At 40.6% G+C, this 25684-nt stretch overlaps 1 protein-coding gene across 1 annotated transcript in view; it reads right to left on the reverse strand.

The window, feature by feature from the left end:
- LOC114426447 (voltage-dependent T-type calcium channel subunit alpha-1I-like) overlaps positions 1-24477 on the reverse strand; it is a 134588-nt gene extending 110111 nt beyond the window's left edge. Inside the window, exon 1 of the mRNA XM_028393893.1 lies at positions 24449-24477. Coding sequence (XP_028249694.1) covers positions 24449-24462 — 14 coding nt within the window. The 5' untranslated portion in view covers positions 24463-24477. The remainder of the gene's footprint in view (positions 1-24448) is intronic.
- Positions 24478-25684: the final 1207 nt, after the last annotated feature.

Here is a 25684-nt window from a genome sequence, read left to right on the forward strand (position 1 = left end):
CTCTGTGAAGCACCTTGAGACAATTCTGATTGTAAAATACGCTATACAAATAAAACTTAATTAAATGAATTGAACTGAATTAAATAGGACAACTTCCAAGACAGGACAGATTAATACCTGACACTAGCAATAACTTGCCCGCATTAAATAACATGAAACATCAATGCATTTTATAGATCCACAAAAAGACTGTTCAGTTAAACAGATGAAGAAGTTACTTCTCTGACTTCTCTTCCTGTCTGTGGCTCCCACACTTTTTCTCTCCCAGATGGCCAGCGCACAGCTGCCATAGGGTTCCTCGAGACAAGCTCTCCCCTGTTGCTGTGGCAACCGGCACTGATAAAAAAAACAAAAAACGGGAACCCCTCTGTTGTGTGCGCATATGTGCATGCTGGGTTTGAGTTTGTGAGTGTGTGCTTTTATACTGCAGATAACACACATGATGACCAATCAAATTGAATCATTTGATATCATAAACGATGATCCTGTGCGTTTAAAACTTGTCATTGGCCAAGACGACAGTTAGATTTAATGATGCGTTATTGAGATGGAACTCAATATAAACAACTTTCCACACACATATGTGGGGGCTGGTCTGGTGAGATTATCAGTGTACTATGAGTTAATTTAACAGTCCATCACCTCCTGGAAATGGATGCAGGTCGATAAGGACTGAAGGCATGGAATGGGACAGATACAGTCTAACTGGTTTACTAACAGCTGCCAACTCAGGTGTCTTTAAGTAGTGACAGTGAGATATAGGAGATGGAAGACATAGGGGGAAAAAAAATCAGTGTGCAATTACAGATAGAAACTAGTGAGACAGGAAAAGAAACAAACAGGCACAGTGATTCTTCTTTAGAGCATCTGGTGGGATTTTCTGTGCTTTCCTACTTCCTCTCATTCTGTGTCTTGTTGTATGGTGGTAATATGATGCGGTATTAAGTGTGTAGGTTTCCTCTGTCGCCCACGACTAATGTTATGCACTATTTCCCTTTCCCCAGCGTCGTCGGGCTTGTGTAACTAAAAGAAAAACATCTAGATAAAGACCATCCACTTACACAAATATCTGATCAGGCTAAAAATACACCACTGTCTATTAGAGAATCAGAAAAAAAACACGTATCTTAGTGGATCAGCACACTGCGTGGTTACATGCATTTATAAGCCATCTGTGCTGCTCGATTTAGCAACATAGTAGTATCATAATGGCACATTACACTGGATATTTTGGGTGTTTTAAAATCCCTGGATAAAGTGGTCTCGCTCCTACACTGACATCTAGCACAGGCCTCTCACATTTAGTTAGCAAGTCCAGGCCTTAATCAGATGGAATATTCCCATTTAGACATTGTTAGGGCCAGGCCTTTTTAGTTATTTTGGGGGGTCTTGTGTGTGTGTGTTCACCTGGCATTCATGGGGGGCCGCCCCCCACCTTTACGTCGGCATCATAACAACGTGTGTCCACGGTGCCGGCTGACTGGCTGGACAACACCTGTCACCAGGAAATATGCAATATGAAGTATGTGGTTTGCCCATGTGCCCCTCGTTCTGTACTGACTGTGTTACTTTGTGTGTTGTTGTAAGAAGTGGTACTCTTTTAGTTAGTGCTATACTGAGGCTTTTTGTGGCGTCTGCATGGGCTGTATCTGAGCTGTGAACAGACATGCTCGTTTCTGTCAGCTAGAAAACAAGCACACGTTTTGTTCATTTCTGTTGTTGTTACCTGCTTGCTTTTGTTGTTGGGTTATGAATTGTTGTATTTTATTTTATCCATTAAACACCTTGATTAACTAATTCCATCTGGTTTATGTTGCTTCCCCCTTCCCTAGCTGAGCTGGTTCATAACAGACATCAAGAAGCATTTGTTTTAACACTATAATATAAAACCTAAATAATTAAAAATAAAGTGTGAACTTTAGATTTTTAAGAAAGAATATAATTAAGAAGCATTAAAATACTAAGTCTGGATAGCTAAAAGTTCAATATTTATATAATCAATAAACTGGATCATGATGAAGCACATGGTAGAGATTCAGTGTTTTCATATGTGACCTGTTTAGTGCAGGGGCACAATACTGTATATATAATACCAACTTGAACACTGACAGTCATAGTTTGGAAGTTATTATACAGGTGGGTGTATAACAGGGACAGGTATCTGTGGTGTAGACGTGTTAAAAACTAATAGCAGAGCGATTTCTTTCATCACTATTCTTTTAATTATCTATATTATTATGTAAATGTTAATGTAGGAGAAGCAATCAGCAAATCACAAATCCCAGTAGGGATTCCTAAAACAAAAGCAAAGTCTATTTGTGCAGTTGGTGCAAACTCCCACAATAACAACAATCCCAACAATCAATTGATGACTTTGCATATGCACCAGTGGTATGCATAAGTGCAGGGGGATACATGTGAATGGTAAAAGCGCAGCATTTTATAAATATGAACGTGGTACTCTCACTCCATTCATCTTATCGTTGTTTCTATTTGCCATCACTGAAGCCTCTGTTTATCCACCACATCCTCTCACATCAGCAACACTTTCACGCTGAATACTGAGATTTCAGGCACCATGGTTTACAAAGCAAACATGCAGCGAGCTTCTCTCTGACTGTGACCTCCGCTGGGTTGACATATAACAGAGTCCCTCCAGTTTCTAACCGGTTTATATCACTTGATGTTGTTATTATATAGAATAGTAGCATGTAAGAGTGTGTTTATTGAGTGTTCTGGATTTTTGTATTGTTTGGCGTCATCATAAGACAATAACAAGGTGACACATTAATATTCATTATCTTAACAAGTGGAAGTGTGGCGCCTGTAGGGACAAGTATCACTTTCTGAGGATATGAGAGACTTCCTAGATTGAGACGCTGATTTCAGTTTCAACATTCCCTAGTAGACACACACACACACACAACACATTAACACATTAACACATGCCAGTCAACAGTTCCCAAGATAGTGCCGTCGCAGATAGCAATCATTGGAGGCAAGTGTTAATGACAGACTAATGACTGTCATTTACAAAACTGGGGAGAATGGCTTCATTTGAGTCCGTCTCAGCGCCTCACTCTTCGTTTATCTGGAAGATTGTTACCAAAGTATTATTTAAAAATATCTGTTTCATGAAATTAACAGATATTTTAGAACACATTTATTTTTCTACTATTTACCAAATTTATCTGTATTTTTACATTTTGTTAAATGATGCAAGCAATCAACAACAACCAAAAATACAAAAAGGCTGCTTAGATTGCTGCCGACATAGACAAGTAGCGTAGACTGATAGGACCAGTGATGGTGTTTAAGTAAAGAAAAGAAAATTGCGACATTATTTTGTAAAACATGCAATATACATTTTGCCTGTTAGCACATTTGGCCTGGTTTGATATCCAGCAACGTTACTGGCATGTAACTTCACTTTAATGCTTCTAACTGACTGCGAGTAGAAGCAACAAGCTAGGAAGTTAGAACTGTAAATATGGTATAAAGGGACCACACTGTCTTCTCATAGCAGGGATTTTATATCCCTTAAGTCCTTTTTAATAGCAAAGTATCACTATGAGAAAAACTCTATTGAGAGTTGAGAGGATGACATTGAACCTATTGTCTTAAATGTGTTTAAAATAAGTTTAACGCTAATTATATATGAAAAGATTATTCTTGTAGATGAGCCAACAAGGACATGAATCCTCTGACTTACATACAACAACATGATGTTCTTAACTCATTGTCCTTATTTGTTTGCCATATTTGATGTGCCGGATGTGTCTGCTGTACTGATCAGGTAACCCTCTGTGTTTGGCTCTCTAAGGATAGCCAGAGAGGCAGTTATAAATAAAACTCTCTCTCACACACAGACACACACACAAGTCTGAGGGAACTTGTAACTTGCACAGGTCTGACCATCTGACTTCTATACATCACCATGGCGACTGCAAATGGCTGCGAGACGGGGCGAAGCAAAAGCGAGGCATGAAACGATGGAGGATGAAGGAGAGAAACAACAGAGGGTGTTGCAGGTGATGCTAATACACGCTCACACACACACATCAAACCTTAGATACAAAACCTGCTGTGCTAATTACTGGGTCTGTGGTTCTTTGAAGGCTTTCTGCTCACCTAGGCCGACCCCTCACCTATTCACACACACACAGACACAGGTGCTGCGCACCCTCTAACCATCTCACTATGGGAGCCAGTGTGTTATTTCAGCACCTGCAGGCTCAGTGGGGGATGCCATGCTGACAGTAATATGTATTGGCAGCAACCAGCAGGAAGGCAGAGCAGCATTACATGACAGCCCGGGGTTGTCTGGAGCAGAGGGGGTAAATGCAAAGAGGATATAACACAAAGGGAGGAGGCAGAAATTAAATCAGTGGGGTCAATACCTCCGTGTGATCTGACTGCTTAGTTAAAAACTTCGTTATTGGTAGTTTTACTCTTACTGAAAGTAAGCAACAAATCAACCTTTTTTTAACCCTTTCCACCCCATGCCTGTAACACACAGGAGCAGAAGCGAAATATAGCTAAAAATAAAAAGGGAAAGGGGCAGAATAACAAATATAACTGTTTTGAAAATATTTTTATGGTCTTTTAAACGTCAATAACATACCAGCAACAACAGGTAGTGCCAAATGCATGTAAAACAAGTGTGCCCCCAAGGACTCACGCACACCCCTGTAAACTACACTCAACAAAAATATAAACGCAACACTTTTGTTTTTGCTCCCATGTTTCATGAGATGGACTTGAAGATCTAAACTTCATTCTAGATACACAATATTACCATTCCTCTCAAACATTGTTCACAAATCTGTCTAAATGTGTGATAGTGAGCACTTCTGCTTTGCTGAGATAATCCATCCCACCTCACAGGTGTGCCACATCAAGATGCTGATCTGACATCATGATTAGTGCACAGGTGTACCTTAAACTGCCCACAATAAAAGGCCACCCTGAAATGTGCAGTTTTGTCTCACAGCAAAATGCCACAGATGCCACAAGCATTGAGGGAGCGTGCAATTGGCATGCTGACAGCAGGAATGTCAACCAGATCTGTTGCTCGTGCATTGAATGTTCATTTCTCCACCATAAGCCGTCTCCAAAGGCGTTTCAGAGAATATGGCAGTACATCCAACCGGCCTCACAACCGCAGACCACGAGTAACCACACCAGCCCAGGACCTCCACATCCAGCAGGTTCACCTCCGAGATCGTCTGAGACCATCCACTCAGACAGCTGCTGAAACAATTGGTTTGCATAACCAAACAATTTCTGCACAAACTGTCAGAAACCGTCTCAGGGAAGCTCAACTGCATGCTCGTCGTCCTCATCGGGGTCTTAACCTGACTCCAGATCGTCGCCGTAACAGACTTGAGTGGGCAAATGCTCACATTCGATGGCGTCTAGCACGTTGGAGAGGTGTTCTCTTCACGGATGAATCTCGGTTTACATTGTTCAGGGCAGATGGCAGACAGTGTGTGTGGCGTCGTGTGGGTGAGCGCTTTGCTGATGTCAATGTTGTGGATCGAATAGCCCATGGTGGTGGTGGGGTCATGGTATGGGCAGGCATCTGTTATGGACGAAGAACACAGGTGCATTTTATTGATGGCATTTTGAATGCACAGAGATACCGTGATGAGATCCTGAGGCCCATTGTTGTGCCATACATCCATGAACATCACCTCATGTTTCAGCAAGATAATGCACGGCCCCACATTGCAAGGATCTGTACACAATTCTTGGAAGCTGAAAATGTCCCAGTTCTTGCATGGCCAGCATACTCACCGGACATGTCACCCATTGAACATGTTTGGGATGTGCTTGACCGGCGTATACGACAGCGTGCACCAGTTCCCACTAATATCCAGCAACTTCGCACAGCCATTGAAGAGGAGTGGACCAACATTCCACAGGCCACAATAGACAATCTGATAAACTCTATGCGAAGAAGATGTGATCACACCAGATACTGACTGGTTCTGAGTCCCCAGACCGCCAATAAAGCAGAAACAAAATGCACATTTCAGGGTGGCCTTTTATTGTGGGCAGTTTAAGGTACACCTGTGCACTAATCATGATGTCAGATCAGCATCTTGATGTGGCACACCTGTGAGGTGGGATGGATTATCTCAGCAAAGCAGAAGTGCTCACTATCACACATTTAGACAGATTTGTGAACAATGTTTGAGAGGAATGGTAATATTGTGTATCTGGAATGAAGTTTAGATCTTCAAGTCCATCTCATGAAACATGGGAGCAAAAACAAAAGTGTTGCGTTTATATTTTTGTTGAGTGTAGATCCGTCACTTGTTCACAAGCGAATCTTTCATTCGTTCACAAGTGAATCCTTCACTCATGCACAGGTGAATCCTCTCTTCATGCTGCTTGCTGCTCTTGTCACCATTAAATGACCAGGAGGATGCATGCAAGTCCACTAGTGTTTTTGTTTTGTTTATTCTGAACCTCTCAGCATCAAAGGGCCCGGCACTTACTTTTAGGGCTGCAACAAATTTACTTTACTTTACTTTACTAAACTACTTTTAATACTAATTTTAGTAGGGGACTAAACTGTAGATTAGATTTGGTTAGTCAATGATTATTTATTATGTTATCAAGTTATCTATCTATGGTGTCTATTTAGTAACATGCACATGTAGGTATGGTCGTGTGGAGCGCAACACACCATGGAAAAGGGGCACTTAGACTTCACTTAGACTAATTCAGTGATCTCAACTGAGACACTAACCTAAAAGTAAAGTCACTCTACTGGAGGACGTGTTTTCCGAAAGCTAAAAAAAAAAAAAAACAGCTATTTTACCCATCCACAACTTCAGACGCCAGAACTCCTGGATGTTTTCATTTTACATGCTTATGCATCGCCGTTGTACGTCTGAATTAGGTACACTTCACTAACTTTATTTTCCTGACTTTCCTTCCCTGACAGTGTGCAAATGGCTCTCTTCCTCTCTAACATACACACACAGTGTGTAGACACACAATTATGTGCTAAAATACTCCCTATAACTCCATATACAAGCCGGAAACTACACTACATGAGCACAGGCCTGCAGGTAAAGGGTTAATATGGTAATTAAGTTGTTAACTGTAAAAATCACAAATGTTACCTCCTACCAACAGGGTAAACCACCAACAATCAAGAATGCATGATTATTTAGTGCCATGGCTGTGCAGTCAAAAAAAGTGTGTTTATAATGTAAGTCTATGGGACAAAATGGGAGAAAAAAAGAAAATCCAGTGCTGTGCAAAAACTAATAATGCAATAAAGTCAATTTTTTTACTGATGTTTGACATGACCAAGACTGTAATAAAGGTTAAAAAGAATCCAGTCCACATTCACCTTTTCTATTAAAAATGAGCCATTTTGTGTTTTTTTTTTTTTCAATTTTCAGCACCACCCCTTATAAAATTGGTGATTAAAGGGTTAAAATCTTGAGGGAAAATGATTTTTTCACTACTGTTGATTAGAACTGAAGTTAATTAAAAGGTCTATGCAAAAAAATTTCAAAAAAATATTTATCTAATATATTTTTAAAACTGTTAAAGTTAGGGGACGTTTTTGTCCCCGAACAACACATTAGGGGGTAAAATTTGCCCACAGTGTACCGTTGACCTATGAAAAATTTTAAAGTCATATTAACAAAATTTATGTAAAATTAAGCTTATTGAGGAAAAATGATTCAATTTGTCCACATATTGACAAATTTTTAGCAGTCATATCGATCCAAATAGTTATTTTGGCTTCATCGTACCATGGATGCTAGATTTCTTTAGCCTTCTTTTTGTGCTTTTTGGCATGGTTCATCCTGTAATTGTTGTGAGCATTAGTGTTCTTCTTGGACACCCCTCTTTACCAGCTGTCGACATGCATTAAACTTGACTCTGCACAAATTTTGCCTAGTCCGAAGCCATTAAAGCCAGTACGATACTGTATGTGTTATCTTTGCTGTGACTGACATACACTTTAAATTCCAGTTTAGTAGTTTTTTGTACAGCCTGTTTACAGTGTTAGATTTAAGATTATTACAGCACAACCCCTTGTTGGACCTGGCTTGGTAGGTTATTTTGATCTGTGTATGTCCTTATTTAAATTTTGTGTGTTTGGATTTAGAAAGTTTTTTCTTCCTTGATTTTATTTACTTTATTATAACTATATTGGGTAGGTTGTGAGAAGGTATCTGTGTAATAATACAAGTAAGCACTAGCACAGACAGAAAGATACAATAAACAGACTCAATCTGATAAACTCTATGCGAAGAAGATGTGTTGCACTGCATGAGGCAAATGGTGGTCACACCAGATACTGACTGGTTCTGAGTCCCCAGACCGCCAATAAAGCAGAAACAAAATGCACATTTCAGGGTGGCCTTTTATTGTGGGCAGTTTGAGGTACACCTGTGCACTAATCATGATGTCAGATCAGCATCTTGATGTGGCACACCTGTGAGGTGGGATGGATTATCTCAGCAAAGCAGAAGTGCTCACTATCACACATTTAGACAGATTTGTGAACAATGTTTGAGAGGAATGGTAATATTGTGTATCTGGAATGAAGTTTAGATCTTCAAGTCCATCTCATGAAACATGGGAGCAAAAACAAAAGTGTTGCGTTTATATTTTTGTTGAGTGTAGTTTACAGTGCTGGGGACTGCATGATGGCGAGTCATGGAACAGAGCCAATCAAAAGTCAAGTGAATCAGCAACTGAGTGGGGGTTATGATTAAGCGGCAACCTTCGGGGCTCAAAGTTGAAGCCCATGCGGAAGTGTCAAAACTTGTAATTCACGCCGCAACTGCTGGGGGCTGGCTCCAAAAGCAAGTAATTTCCCATAGACTCCCATGTTAAAATGGCCGACTTCACAGCAGAAAAGAACATGTTTACAGCCTGGTACAAAAAACCACTCTGGTCTCAGATGATAGGTTCCCTTCTAGTGTCACTTGTAGGGGGGGTGAATTTTTTTACAACTCACGTGTTTCAATTGTATTTTGATTTAAAATTATGCATAATTATGGGCATTGCCGCGTGAGTGACAGACAGTTGACGTATCACAATGTGAGTTTCCTGCTTCCACGATCGCCCGCCGCACTAAACTCCGCTCGTGCTCCCCCTTTTTGTCCATATTTGGAGTTTTGGCGGACGTGACGCTGCCAACATGGCGGCGGTCATCCATGTCCTGGAACGGGTGACGTCTCTGTCCATAGTTTTTACTGTCAATGGTTATGATGCAAACTTTAAACAAACATCAAGCAAGCATCAAACAGCTCTCAGCAGCTAAGAAAAACACTGTGTCAGAGTGTAATGATAGAAGATGGCCAACACAAAAAGAGAAGCTTACCACGGTCCTGGTAAGTAGATGCAACACCAAAAGTTCAACTTCTACATAGACAGCTTTAATAATCCCTCAGAGTACAACTTATTGCAACGTGCATGCAGTGGGTTAGAATGTACTCAACAAAAGAATTAGTGTTAGCTTTACACAATAAAGTTGAACACTTCTACATAAAATACCGTATTTTCCGGACTATAGGTTCCGGAGAATAAGTCGCACAAGCCAAAAAATGCGTAATGAAGAGGAAAAAAACATAGATACATCGCACTGGACTATTAGTTGCACCAGCGGGCCAGTGTAAATCGCAATTTTTTTAGCGTAACGTTGCCTCCTGAATTCCTCTTGACTTAAGTGGTGCAGCTGCAGGGCATTGAGAGTGAGACACACGCATTTCAACAAGTTCTCACGCAGAGAAAAGATTAGCTTTACCACACATAAATTCCTATAAACAGCCTGTAAATGAGTAAAAGGCAGACTACTGTGCGCTCATATAGCCGCCTGGAATTAGCAACCTATTGACCGAGGCTTAGCTGCAAGCGTGAGCGTCACCTTGACACTAACAGCTTCAATAGCTGCTATTAACACTGTGATGTTAACATCTGAGTTCATTATTAGTAAGAGGAGTGAGAAATCACCTAAACAAAACACAGCTGAAAAAAGACCAGGTGAGGAAAATCTGGTTTCAAATCATGCACACACTATTACCATGTAGCTATATGACTGTGTCACATGCTGTATGTGTAATCATCTTATATTCTGATTTCATAAACCTTGTTAATGTGTTTTACAGGTAAATGAACACCACAGCTGTGGCTCAGGTGGAGTGGTTGCCAACTAGCTATACGGTTGGGGTTTCAGTCCCCAGCCGTGGTTGCATGCTTATGTGTGCTTGCGCAAGACCCAGAGGTGCTCCCAGTGGCTGTGTGTGTGTGAGAGAGACAAACGGTGGATGTGAGGCAATGTAGAAAAGCACTATGCAAGCACTACAATGTTTCACTGATCATTACTGGCACCAACACAATGCAACAGCCAAAATGCAGAACTATGGTAATTACAATGGTTGTCCAGAAGCCTAAGTCCACATCTATGGACGTAGATCACATAACATACAGAGGCTTCTTTTTATTTATCTCCAGCCTTAATGTTCAATATTTTGTTCTTCCATATCATGTATCAATATATATACACAACAAATGATGTCCACAGTACAAAAACACTACTGTTACTACTCCCTATTCCTGGTGTATTTTCACATCCCTGTTCACTGTCAAAAGGAAACCTGAGGACAAAACCCCTGAGTGATCCTCAAGTACACTATATCAACACAAACATCATTAATTTGCTGACAAAATCCCAAAGGAACACAAAAAAAATCAGCCAAACCACATCTGTTCATCCCCAATCAATATCATCCATCTGACAGAAGAGAGAACTATGGATGTCACTACACAACTATTGATCAGCTGCTCTCAACAAATGGCCTAAATATTATAGATGGTATCCAAAATTAATTTTCTTGGCTACACCACAAAGAACCTTAACTCTGACAACAGACATGCTCAAAATAGGACACAATTGATCTGTGAAATAGTGATGATGTGGCTGTAATTTAAAGCCTGGGAAAAAATAAATGAGAGTGAACGGGAGTGCTGCCGCCACGCTCTGCCCCACCTTCAGGCAACAAAGGGTCATAGGTGACGCTAGCATAAAGGAACCAGGTGACCTGCAGAGATGGTGGGTGGTGGGAAAAGACTTAAATAATCAAACTGATTATTTGTGTTTTTGTCCTTCGACAGCATTGTAGGAAAGGTTTGAGCAGCAGTTACCCCATGCATCCAGTTTAGAAGTCACTGCAGGTAAGGGTTACACAGAGTATGCATTCTGCCTTTGCAAACTTCTAAACTTCAATTTATATTAATATTTTGCATTTCAAGTTTTGAAACAGGGCCTTGCAAGACAAAGGACACACAGCAGAGGCTGATGCTTAAAAAAGTTAAGCATCAGCTTTAGTAATGGTCAAAGACCAGTAATGTGTTTGAGTCCTCTGTCAAAAGCAAACACATATAGATTTCTCAATCAATCTAACTCAGTGTCACACATTATAAAATGCAGTGTACACAGAGACCGTGAGGGCCGACGTCCAAATTAATGTAATGATCGAAAAGGCTAAAGGTTGTGCCGTTACTTTCAAATAAATTAGACTGAGTGTATAAGCCACTATTCCAATATCAAATATCAAATTAAGTTTAGTATCTCTGCCTCACCGTCTCTCTCCAGCCTACTCCTACAGATGTTATCTTCCACTGGCTAGTTCATTAAACTAAAAAGTACCTTTGCTCTGCTCAGCGACCCTCAGACGTTTTATTAAGCCATCTAATTTGTCCGTGTCATCGCCGGTGCTGGCTTTAAGTGAGACTTATAGGTGTAACAGAATGGTTCGGAAAAGCTGACCATTCAAATGAACGGTAGGTTCTGCCAAGGAACAAATTGCCTGTTCAGTGAAATGGGATCTGCTGGAGCTATGATAAGAGAAAAAGAATTAAAGTTTAAAAACCAGCGGCTCTGTGATTTTGATTTCCAACTTTCCTCAAACTTTTAATGACAGTATCTTTGCTTGTGATCTAAATAAGTCGATGTTTCAACCTTATCTGAATGCTTGACCTGGGGCTTCCATAAACCTGATTGGTGCAGTGGTATTCAAATTCCACAGCCTGCAAGTGTTGCAAACTGTTTCCAACAGCATCTTTTAATATGAGTGCACAGAAATCAAGCAGAGAGAGCCAGAGGCACCAGATGCTTCAGCCCTGCATGTGGATTTTGCCTGAAGGGAACCATCCAGTGACTGAACTGCTGAGAACAAACCAGCCATCAGCTGATGGGGCCTTGGTTGAATTGCTCTCCAAAGCCAACAGAATCATCCTCCCGCCATGAATTTCAACACAGTTTCTTGTTAGATGCCATGGCCGTCCCCTGAGTGCAACTGTCCTGCTAACGCAGTGTGTCTTTGGCTATGTGCAGAGGCTTGTACAGATATTAGCTTATAAATCAGACTTTGGGGAATGTGTGTGAGAGATCCCTTTTCATTACAATAAAAGAAGTAGCAACAACAGAAAGCAATGTGAGCAGAATGGAGAGCACCCAGGGGGCAGTCCAGGAGACCGGTGTGAGAACGGGACAATGCAGTCAACTCTCACTTTGCTTAAAGTTGTTGTTTTTGTAAAATTACTAAATGCACTTAACACTGGGGATCATCTTTTACCCATAAACTGAAGTCTGAGCTAGCATCTAGTGGCTAATTACTAGGAGGGCATCACACAGGAGGAGGACTGTGTCTGTTCAAGGTGCCATTTAAGATCCACATAATACTCTTGGTGTTTCAATTAGTACTTTGGAACAGTGGTCCCCAACCACCGGGCCGGGGACCGGTACCGGTCCGTGGGTCATTTGGTACCGGGCCGCACAGAAAGACTGAGCAAAACATATATTATTCATTATCTGAGTCTGACAGCTGTTTCATTTATAAATCGATCAGATTCATCCGCCTGTGCCTTTAAGCACCTGCCCAGACGCTTGTCTCGGTCACGGGATACGGCCCCAAAATTAAGCCCACAAGCAGCAAAAATGAATAAAAAACAAACGTCTTTGGAGAGCTTCTTTGGAAAGGGGAAAAGGCCTAACGAGGAGACAGAAGAAGAGGAGCCTACCCCTTCAAAGAAAAAGAAACCCGCATTTAAAAGACTATATCAGGAGTCCTATTTAAAATACGGATTTATTGCAACAGGTGATTCTCACACACCAAGTCCGCTCTGAGTGATGTGGCGACAGACTCGCAAATGAGGCAACGAAGCCTTCAAAACTGCGAGACCGAGCACCCTGCATTAAAAGACAAGCCATGGAAGAAAACATGAACAAGAACGACTGAAGCAATTAATGACGGCCAAAACAAAATTACGGAGTGGACTGGACATAAGAAACACACTTCGGGTGTCATGTCTCCCATTATCCCTAGATGGGACCGCCTCATTGCTGGGAAAGCTCAAAGGCTCCCACTAATTAAGCATAAGAGTAAGAGTCTGTTTATGCACTTTGTTTTTTTGTTTTTTTTTCTGTGCCGGTCCGTGAAAGTATTGTTTTACATGATACCGGTCCGTGGTGCAAAAAAGGTTGGGGACCGCTGCTTTGGAAGACAGCCAAGTGTTATCAGAGGTTATCAGGAACGTGTAATTTCACAGTGACTGTGACACAGTGCATCCCACCTTTAAGTTAATACAAGCATTAACCTGTGGATGAATGGATTTCCTATGTGCATTTATCTTTTACAAAACAGCATATGTAAATGTTTACTTTTTAATAGGTTAGTGTGTCGGTTTTGTAAAAAGCTTCTACTGTATAGTGCCCGAGTAATGGTCAGGGAGTAATTACAGACACACAAAACACCAGTGGCATTAATGCCTAATAACAGGAATTTATCTCTGAACAATGGCTGCTGACACTCATGGACACAAACAGAACACAAAGCAGGAAGAGAGAGAGACTGACCACCAACGCACATGTAACACCAAAGTCTTTTCTCTCAAAAACAAATGTCATTTAGCTATGCAATGCTTCTTTATACAGAAAAAACTACAATCATTTCACAACAACTATTTGTATTAGAGTAGTAATGCAGAAATTCCATTCATATGTATAGTAAGCAGCTCATTTGAATTATCCTCTCTTGTTTACGCCTCATCTTTGTGTTCTATCATGTACAAAAAGCTGTGTAAGACTGCGTTTACTGCACATTGTCACCCTGCAGTCAAAAAAATTATTTGTTGAAGCATCATGACACTAATTTTCAGTGTGGAGTTTTGTTGGCTGTTTTTTTTGACAGCAGTCTCAGGCACACATTCTCACTGTGGAAACATAAAGAATAAAAAACTATAATCTAATTCACACGTATTCTTCTCCTGAGGGTGGGTTTTCCTTGTGGGAGTTAGGTCCCTGTCTGGACTAACAACATGTGGCAGCCAACATTTTAAAAAGAGGGGACACACCATGGAGACTGACAGAGAAGTGATATACATACATGGATATGTTAATACGTTCATTAGAGCAGAACGTCTAGTGAGGTGATAATTTAGGTACACAATGGACTAATGAGGAATGTTAGCTTGCATTTTTTAGCATCAGTATAATCCCTTTTTGGTTGTGTGATGCTGAATCTGCACAAGCACTGCAACTTTTGTGTAATGTAAAGACTTGTAAATGGAATATACAGGGTTAAGGTTGATTTAAGGTGATGAAGGGAGCAGAAGAAAAGTGGAAAGGAGAGGTCCTTGTAAGCAGCCTTTCCACCAGTGTGACAGGTAGGTACAGTGACATTAGCATAGTGATTAACAGTCACATTAGCATAATAATTAATATCAGCATTAGCATAAGCGCCGTGGCTGGGTGAGGCAAAGATACACATGGTGAGCCAGCAAGAGAACGAGGGAGTACAAAAACAAATGATGTAGAACTGAGGAGGACAGAAACAGTAATTACAGAGAAAAACAAAAGAGGGATCAAGACAGTTTTCTTTCTCCATCACAGCTGTTGACAGCTTCAGCACTGTCCATTCGAACATGTCTTCATACATAAGTTTATTTTCCATCCATGGATGCGTGTCCACTTGTAAGACTGGGTTGTCCCAAAGAGGGAGATGAGCTGTCAGATCTATTCCCACAGGCCAAGCAGCCACAGGTCAGTACCTTTTCTATAGGTACTGACCGCTGCATACAAACACACCACCATGGCTCCATATGACAGAAAAACTCAACAAGTCTAGTATAGTAGAGATAGAAAATAGTCCATCACAACCAGCGCCAACCAGGTTTACACTATGATACAGTACTGATATTATCTAAATAAGAAGAAATTCAGGCCCAACTTCACCTTTAAAGTCTATCATGTATGTTTCTTCTTGTTTGAAATGTCATCATAGCTACATAACCTCATCACTCCCTCAGTCACGGTTAGCCTGATTGAAAGAAATAAATGTGGACCGGGAAAGAAACTATTTTATGCACATGGCTCAATAAAAAACTGAGTCAACATGTCATCTCCTCTGATAGATGACTCAGACTAGATTTTGCTCATTCAATAACAAATGCACAATTGCAGTTGTGGCTTCCTCTTGGGACTCCAAACAGTGTCTGATTACTATAGGATGTGGCATTCTGTAAACTAATGATGCTATAGACAATACAGGGTTCATTCTGATTCATCATGTACCGTAGAGATGGAGACAGAGAGTGAGAGAAACTGATGCTTAGGCGAGTAGCTAGGGTATCTAACACCGACATTTATTTTGCTCTTGTGTGGATTATTTATGACTGTTACAAATGGAGATGACAAGTGATGCTGCTACATGAACACATAAATGCCTTTGTGGGCCTGTCTGTGAAAGACACCCCTAGCATCTATGTTCTGTCCCTGTGTGAAAGGCAATAACTCTCGATAGCAGCTAGCAGCCAGCAGCCAGCTGTCATTCAAACACAGGAAACAAGGAGACATGTGTCAAGGAGCTAATGGGTGGTGACCAATAGTAAATGTGAGAACACACCATGGAGACCTGAGCATCACACATTGTGTGACTGGTGGATCCAGCCGCCGTCAAACACATTCAAAATGTCGAAAGGAAGGGGGGGGAAACACACAACTGTCAAAGTGACTCAAAAACATTCAAGTGTAACTGCTATGTGAACATTCATTCAACCAGCTCCAGGCATGTTTGTTTCTGTGCAGCCAAAGAGAAGCATGCTCCTCTCTCAATGACACCACGCAAATTAAAAAATAAGGTCCTTCAAGATTCAACAAAATCAAAATAAAGAAGAAAAATCAAAGCTAAGCAGATGGAGGATGCACCGAGTTTTGCCAAGAGCAGGAGCAAAGCACATGTCATCCTATGGTGCCCTGCCAGGACCAGTCAGGTCTTGTCAAATCAAATTTTATTCATATAGACAGAAATAACTGGTGGAGGATGGATGTAAACAGCTAACGTAATCAGTCGTCATTTCCAGTCCTTGGAAACGACCACAGTGTACGTGTCTGTCGCCTGCATGTCATGTGTGTTGTTGGTGGCGGGACTTGTTACCATGGTAGCAATAAATCGCAGGAGCAGATGGGAATTTTTTTTCTGGTGTGTAAAATATTATCGTATATATATATATATATATATATATATATACATTTATTATAAAATATTATCAATGCATTGTGTTTTTTCTACAATCTTTACCTAAATCAAAGCATGTTTTTAGTGATTAGTGCCACCAACCTCCTCCACCAACCGTAATCAGATGATGTTGGATCATACTGTATATGCCCATTGGTTCCGTTTTGTCCATCCAGCATGTACCGTGTGTCGTATGTGAAAGGATTATCAGACTGTGTCATTACAGAGGACGTGTTGGACGAAACCTCAAACCACCGCCACAATTTATCCTCGCAGAAAAATGGCAGCACCAAAAATATTACATTACGTGTATCACCAAAATACACACACAGCATTTGTATACTGTAACAGACTGGTGGATCTTTATTGGGCAGGCAGTATAGATGATCTTTAGGCCAAGAACTTTTCAGCAAAAAATGTACTATTAGACATTATTAAAGCACCTGCAGCCACTGCCAGGACATTAATTTAGCAATTAACTTGATTTGGTTGGGCAGGCTTCTGGTACAAAACAGTCCAGTTTCTGGCTGGATTAATCCAATCATCATCCAACCACATCAGTGAAAGGAGTGTTTACAATTACAATCAAATTGTCTGTTTATATCTCATTTAGACCAATGAGAGTATATCTATTGCATGACCTGATGCATATGCACTCCACATGCACACCTATTAATCAAAATGTAATCACCTTGATGTATGCGTGCTTGAAGCTCGTATAATGTTAGTACTCAAAGCCTTGTAAAAATGGCCCATTGCAGACATTAAATGCCATTAAACTGCAGCTAATCATTAAACCCTTCAGCAGCCAAACAAAGTATCATGTGTTTCAGGAGCACAAATCCCACACTTTAAACATGATTAAAACCAAGCACTTGTGCTCCTCCTGTCACATTTTCAGCTACTACAAGCTCATTTTTCACTGCACCAACGTAGCAAAAGCACAACCAGGGCTACAAGAGGGGAGAGTTCAAATGCACCATATTCTGAAATCTAACACAGGAATCAAGTCGTAAATCAATAAAAAGTAAGGAATAACAAGTATTATACTCTATACTCCATGTGCTACTTCTGAATTCATTATATTCAAAAAAAGGCATTTATCAGAAAGAAACATCCACGCAGGCAGGGCAACACGTTCATTTACATACTGAATGTGTGTGTGGATATGTATGAATGGGGGTTTGTGTGATCGTGTGTGTGTGTATGTGTGTGTGTTCAATAATGCCCATGGCACAGAGGGCCACATGTGTTGGTCCAGAGGAGATTGAAAGCGAATTGGAAACTATTAATCTGACCGTCCCTTCCTATCAGAGTTGGTTTGGAGCAGAATATATATTGACTCCACATGCTCCACAAGCGTGTTTTTTTTGTTTGTTTTTTTTCACCATGCAGCTCAATTCTCTCTACTCTCTGTCCTTATCTCTCTCTTATATTCTTCCTCCTTTCCAATTCACAAGCATGGGTTTCAATGTGGAGAGCAGCATTTTACATCTCAGGTCCCTCCATTATTCCCTTCCCCCTGATTATTCCTTCTCTAGGTAAATGAACTCCACTCTGAGCTGGTTAACATGATGTTCACAGCTCTGCTCTTACTTTGAGCCCAGGCATCAGTGGAAGCGCACAGATGTGGATACAATGGCAGAACTCCCTGATGGAAAAGGCTTTGTTGTACAAAGTAAGGAGAAGAGAAACCACAAACCATGACGTGTTTGCCTTGACGATTCCATTCAGCATGGGAAATGTACAATTTAACAAAAACAAATAGCAATTTCAAAGGGATGGTAAGACTGCTGGAAGCACTTTTATTTGAATGTGTTAAGGTGTGCAAAACTAGAAAACTCTGTTAGAAAAAGTCTGAAAGTCTTTTCTTTAACCACCAAGTTTCGATTCACTGAGCAGCTTTTCAACCACCACTTTCAGCATTATACAGCAGGACTGAATGCCTTTGGATTTAAATTTTTCAAATTCAGTAAGAGAATACTTTTAATGTAACAATGTGGATAGCTATATGAAAAACAGACTGATTACCACAGGCCTTTTCCTGTCTAACAATAGTTTTATATTCATATACCATCCAATGAGCAGAATCTACATGAAATACCTCCTGTAAGAGGGTCTGTAGCGCTGCATATCCCATGAAAATGAAAAAAACATTTTTTTCATTTTGAAAGCTGCTGCCCCACAGCACAATGCAATAACAAGAAAGACTATGAAGAAAATCACAACAAAATAACACCTAAAAGTTGTTTAAATCTGGGCACAAACTATTGGAGCTCTTAACACGCTTTTGATTTTATAAATATGTTTGTACCTCTTCTTATTTATCTGCATCTGTACCATATCACTGAAAAACCTATTTGGCCTGCTTAAGAATGTCTGTACATATTATAATTGGGGTTTCCAGATCCGATTACATGGTTTTAGACTTGATCGGAATCGGACATTACCTCCCGATCGGTACTCAGATTAGGGCTATCAATGACGCTTTGGGTGAGAGAGGTCCTGGGTACAAGACTCGGATGAGCCGTTTCCTTCCGTTCATTTCTGGCAGTTTGAAGTATTGTGCCCGTGGAAATGGGCAGTTGGTGCGGTAGTGAGCGCTCACACACAAACACACAAAGAGACAGAGTTCTTCTTATGCAAAAAGAAACGCGAGCAGTAAAAGGTTTGAAGAGGAGAGAAAAAGGCGCAGGACAGCACAGCTAAGATAGCACAAATGATTACGAGTGACCTGTCTTTGTAGAGATCCCTAAAAGTATTGGATCAGGACTCGGTATATCGACAGATACTCAAAATCAAATGACTCAAGGGCAAAAAAACCTGATCAGGATATCCCTAATTATGATACATGATCAGTAATGATGAAAGTGTGTTTACATATCAAAATGATTCACATGTGGAATAACTCAGAATTATTGCTTTAGCAGGAGTCATAAACACATCAGATGTAAGTAACTACCTACACATGTTTCTAAGCTATCAATAATTACCTGACTGTATGAGCTGTTGTTTCGTGACTCAGCACAGAGGGCCTCTGTGAGTGGATACTTGAGTGTAAATGCAATTAACATTCAAATTTAACCCTTGTACCACAAAATGACACCTCTGCTTCTAACAAGAAATAGCATACATGAAGAACATACACTACTCAATAAATGTGATATCTGGATACACTCTGAAGTTTGAAAAGTGGGGTTATGACATCGTCAAGCGCAGCTGTAAAAGTACACTTATGATAATACTTATGATTATATAAAAGGTAAAACTACAGGCAACATGCACACATTATATACACGCACATCACTAATATGAATGCAGAAAAATGCAACTGTTTTGAAATGAGCACCACTTGTACAGGCTGACCTCAACCAATCAGATCTCTGATTCTCCTCTGTCATCACCAAAACATGCTTATTGACATGGGTTCAAGCCACTTTTGAATGAGCCTGCGATCTCGCACATCCAGCTGCCAAATGAACATCTGTACAGCTGCTGGTTTTGACAATACTAAGATTCCTGACAGGTTCTTTTGTCTTTCCTTGTTTCACATGAACAAAGAAACATTTTGGGTGTTCAGTACTGTGCCTGGCAGAAACGAGCAGATGAGTAACACATAAGGCAGTGCAAATGAAAGACAGGTGGTAAACGGAAAAATTATGTCCAACAGCAATTTGGAATAGTGCAGGGTGACAAAAGTTTGATCTGTCTATTACAGTGACTTGCCAGAGGCGTTCTTTTTTTTAATGTTGACTGCCAAGTATCCCACTCTGCTGCACTGACAGCCTCTCACTGCCTCTGCAAAATGATTTAACACAATGAAAACTACAAATGATTTACTGTCTAGGATGGAATGGGTGAAAAAGAGTGATTGAGATGGGGAAGGACGAGGAGGGAGGGGGAGCTGAGCCAGCAGCTGACACACACTCACACCACCTTAAGCCCCGATAACAAAAATGCCTTATTCCCCTTAAAATCTCTGAGCCTATACTTCCAATTTCCAGACCACATTCTTCTTCCCTTTAGCACTTCAGCATGAACCCTGTCTTAAATGTGTCTGTCCATTTTACCTTACCAAAGATAGAAACTCCTTTCTTCAAGTTACGCTCCTTGATTTTGTTGGAGGGCCCTCAGATTTTCCTCACAGGTCATTACAGTTCAATTGGCTGTAGAGTTACATTTTCAATTGCCGCTCACATCACTACAGCTACACAGAGGAAAGCTCTAAAAGGCAAAGACAAAACCTGGCATGTCTAAAACAACACCACCAAGCCACAATCTTTCACTAAAAAACCCTGGCTCCGAACACTATCATACTATTACAATTGTCGGTGAGAAGTTAAAAAGAAATACTTCCGTTAAATATATATATATATATATATATATATATATATATATATATATATATATATATATATATACATTTCTAAGAGACAGGCTTGCATTCAATAATAACCCCCCCTGAGTAAAATGATGCACATCAACGCACATGCAGACAAGTTGAAGGAGTGAAGTGGATGTATTCATACACACAAAGAGGACTTCACTCACAGATCAATTCCCTGCACCACTCAGTCCAAACACACAATGAGAAAGTGGACCTGTCAATAAAATCCCTTTCATTTTAGGGATGTAACATGAACACACACACCGATATGTTCACTCATATTTCCGTTCATTCAGATGAAGTGATGGAATTGAATGCTGAGTGATGGTGAAGTGCTGTGTGAAAACCTGACTTACGAACTTTTCTCAGATTTACCTACTGTTCTCATTCTGTATGAGAACAGACTAGCATACTGTTCTCACACCCTAAGAGACCTCTAATAATATTCTTCTCACCCTGTATGAACGGGCTTTTTTCACAGACCTCTGGACTGTTCTTACTCTGCAGACAGACATTTCTCACATACTGTTCTCACTTAGTATAAAAACAGACTTACAGAGTGTTTTGCACTTGGTATGAGAGCAGGCATTTCTCACACATGTACAGACTGATCTCATGCTGTGAGTAAATAGACTTGTCTAATCTCTGAATATGAAGAGGTTTGCTGTTCACACACTGGATGAGAATAGTGTTTTCACTCTTTAGAGTATAAACTTGTGTCAATCACACTGAGACTATTCTCAGACTTACTATACAGACTGATCTGATTCAGTATGAGGAGAATTACACTGTGTTTTATCCTGTAAGAAAAAAAACCACCCTCAGTCTATCATGTCATACCTTGTAAAAGAGTCATACTGAGTTTTCACTCAGTATGCGAACTGCATCATAAGAAGACATCCAATGTATGACAGGATGTCTGTAAGCAATATACATCTGTCTAAAACTCAACAGCCAGGCCAAGTTTGTAGTTTGCACCAGCTGGTGTGTTAGATATTAGAGAAGCAGCCTTCAGACTGGACTTTGTCTATCAGTAGCTACCTAATATCATCCTGCTGACGCATGAAGCAGCATGCTTTATACACATAGAACTGAAGTGAAAAGATCCTGATACTTACCAACTGAGTCAATACCAAGGACAATATCAGATATTGCCATATATGATTAGTCCATCCCTACTAAATATGTAGTAAAAGAGGATTTTTTAAATCTTTGCACAAACTCACTGTAAAGCAATTCAATGGAATTTACCAATGGAGACTACTTTGTGAACTACCAGCAAAACATCCAAACTGCAGCATATGCTTCTAATATTATACCACAATTTGGGGTGATGTGAGAACAAAGGGCTTGTAATGCCTAATGTTCTGAGGTGGGTGCAGTCTTTATATGTTGTTAGTGAGATGATCCAGACAAACAACCCCCCACTGAGGTCATATTCTTATATGATATCATATTCATATTCTATTCAGCTCTCCCATATGTGACTTTTATGTGTAATCACCACAAATGCAAAGTAGGACTGTAAGAGAACCTAGCTTTCTGACACAAAAGCTTAGTCTAGTGGAGAAAATTATACCTAATTCACTCATAGCTTTCCAAGATAATACAGAAGAGAGATGTAGAAAGAAAAACAGACGATCAAATGATCAAATGATCAAGTGTTTTTTTTTTTTTTAATCTCGACTTCTATTCTGAGAGATTTTCCTCAGGAAGATGTTTTATTTTGATCTGAACAAATGGTTTAAGCTCTAACCCACCATTTTTTATGTGCTTCTTTCTTTTCATTTAGTTAGTGAGACCCAGCCAGAAGCTGATGTGATGCCTGCCTGATGGGAAGGTAAGATGGCAGTCAGCATACAGAGAGAACATTTCTTTAAATCTTCTGCCATCTCTCTGTCTCAGAAATCAATTAAGATCACTGGCAGTTTACACAGGCTCACATGCATGCACACAAACAGAACCAATGCTGAAAATAAACTTTAACATCCATATTGGATTTACTATAGCAGTAGTATATTGCCTATAACTGTCCTTCTCTGCCAAGTCTCCAAGGCTTTTCTTCTATTTCTTCTTCAGTGACTTTGAGCCATTGAGTTATATCTCTATGTTTACACACACACACACACACACACACACACACACACACACTCGTTCTCACTTTTACCCACTAAGCAGTGTTACTACAGATACACAAACTGTGTTTGGGGAGTTTGTGTGTGAGTCACACATCAGCACACTGTAAGTGTTGCTCTAAGATGCTGAACATAGGAGCAGCTAGAGCGGTGTACTGCTTGTACTGTAATCTCACACTGCTCCTGCTGCTAGGTTCAGCAGGCCCTGCTTATCAAGCTTCTTAGAGCAACAAGTTTTCATTTCCTAAACAGGCACAGTGACAATTTAAGCAGCCATGCACTGTGATAAAATACACACTTAAAATAAAAAAATACAAAGGTGCATCAAGATTTAGAATGGAATACATGGCCTGTAAACGCTCAAAATTAAGCTAAAGGCAGCACAAATTTTCTCATTGTGTCACAGCTGACCTGACTTTGTAGATGTAGATTCTTTTTGAGCCAATGGCTGGGAACAGTAACAGCATGGGCTGCACCATGAGAAATCACCAACATGCAACCCTAGGGTTAGGGTGGTTTGAAAGAGGAGTCAAGGAAGCCATCTATGTTAAGCTGGAAAAACCTTCCCTTAACAGAGGTGGTGGCCTCAGACATCATCTTTCTACCACATACAATGCAGTGATTCCATCCATTCCCAGGAAGTTTGCACATACTCACAGCAAGAACAAAGGGCTGTCAACCAGTCCCCCTCCGGCAGTGTCATAGTCATTAGCCAGTCGTTAGACACACCTGGCCCAGTCAGCCAGAGCATCACAGGTAATTATGTAAACATTTAGTGCTATTGTTTTTGTTGTTTGACCCAGACCCACCCACTAAGGTCTGTAACCACATATAAACCATGTTTCCCCACCAAACAGTTAGAACTGATGAAGCTGCTTGGATGAGCAGCGAAACATCTTCAAGAAAACTCAACAAGTCCAGACGCCTTGCTTCAATCTTCTCTATGTATGATGACCTGGATCACTGAGAATCTTGATCAACATCTTAAATCTATATGTACTATAAGAACCAAGGCAACACTGATCTTGAGCTTTGATGCAAAACAACAGAAAATCTGCCCTTTGATGCTATGTATACATTAAAATACCTTGACTTGGCTCCAGCCTCACATGTGTGCTGCTCCATCACAGGAGTTCAATGAGATGCTCTGCAGCAGAGATTTGACATGAAAGTAGAGCTGCAGTGTCAGATGAGGTGAAAAGCAGGGTTTGTGTCAGTTCACAGCTGAATCCTATCACCTACTTAATAGGAAATTAGTGATAAAAGCTTTCTTAATCATTCCTGGAATGGAACTTCAGATTATCATATGAGAAGACTTTTTTTAATTGAGACTTTTTGAGGTAATTCACTCAGAGTTAAAAGGATATGGGCTTGCGACCATGCGGATGCACAAGCTGCGTGGACATGTCGTCTGTTTGAGGCAGAAGAAGACCACAGGTACCAGCTCAGGATAGGGCACCACCAACACACTGGTATCACTGCTGCCATCGTCGTCGTCATTGTCATCACACTCCACCTCCTCCTCCACTTCGTTCTCAATCCTCTCTTCCTGTATAATCCCCTCCTCTTCTATCTCCTTCTCTTTCGCCTCCTTTTTCTGGGCATGAGGGCGGTTGTGCGGGGAGGGCCTGCAGGGGGACGAGGAAGCGACGGCATCACTGCAGTCGCCCCCAGCTACAATTGCTGTCGCCCTGGGGATTGTTGGAGCTGACGATGCTGTTGATGTTGCAACAGCGGGGCCCTCCTCCTCCTCGCTCGTCATGGCCACCCAAAAGTCTTAGAAGAGAGAAACAGAACAGACCAAGACAGAAGAATTAGTTTTAAACTGAAAAGAAGAACAGAGAACACTGACCAAACATTTAGTTCAGGTGCTAATCACATTTATAAAATTCAAAATTCAAAAAGAGACATAACTTTTCCTTCTTAACTTTGGTGCCATGCAGTTTACTATGACTGGCCATGCAGTATTTCCGCAATTCCAGGCCAATATGAAGTGCCAAAAAATGCATGCCTCCAAAAGCAAGGCAATCCCCATAGATCTCCAAATGTATAGCAGAAACATATTTATGGTCCATGTGTGGACAAACTGGAAGGCGCCTGAAGGTTGGGTTATAATGCTGTGTTGATATTAGATATAAGGGACTGTGGGAATTCACTGAGGTCACAGAGGCGCCCTTTGTGTTCAGTCCTCCAATACGTCAACAGCGCTCTGCCTTCAGGTGATTACATTATGTATAGGTCAAATACTGACTGGGTAAAAAGTTACTTTGAACCAGACAGGAAGGGGAATCTGTAGTACCAACATAACCCCCCCCCCCCCCCCACCCGATCCTGTCACCTGTAACTCCAGGCTTTTCAGCTCTGTCATTGCCTATACTGTGTTGTAGTGCAGCCAAATCCCCAATAAAGTTGATCGTATTAACAGATTTTTTTCATTACTGTTCCTATTTGTCAAATCCTGTTGTCAAAAAAGTAAATGCACCTCATTAACAAGCAGTTAATCCTAAACAGTGCATTCGGCTATATACATTCTCGCAGATAGAGTATGTGGCAACAGAATAATGCTTACATTATTGTTTTGCAAAAGCTCCTCTTACAACCTG

The sequence above is a fragment of the Parambassis ranga genome, chromosome 1, assembly GCF_900634625.1.
Source record: "Parambassis ranga chromosome 1, fParRan2.1, whole genome shotgun sequence".
Lineage (NCBI taxonomy): Eukaryota > Metazoa > Chordata > Actinopteri > Ambassidae > Parambassis > Parambassis ranga.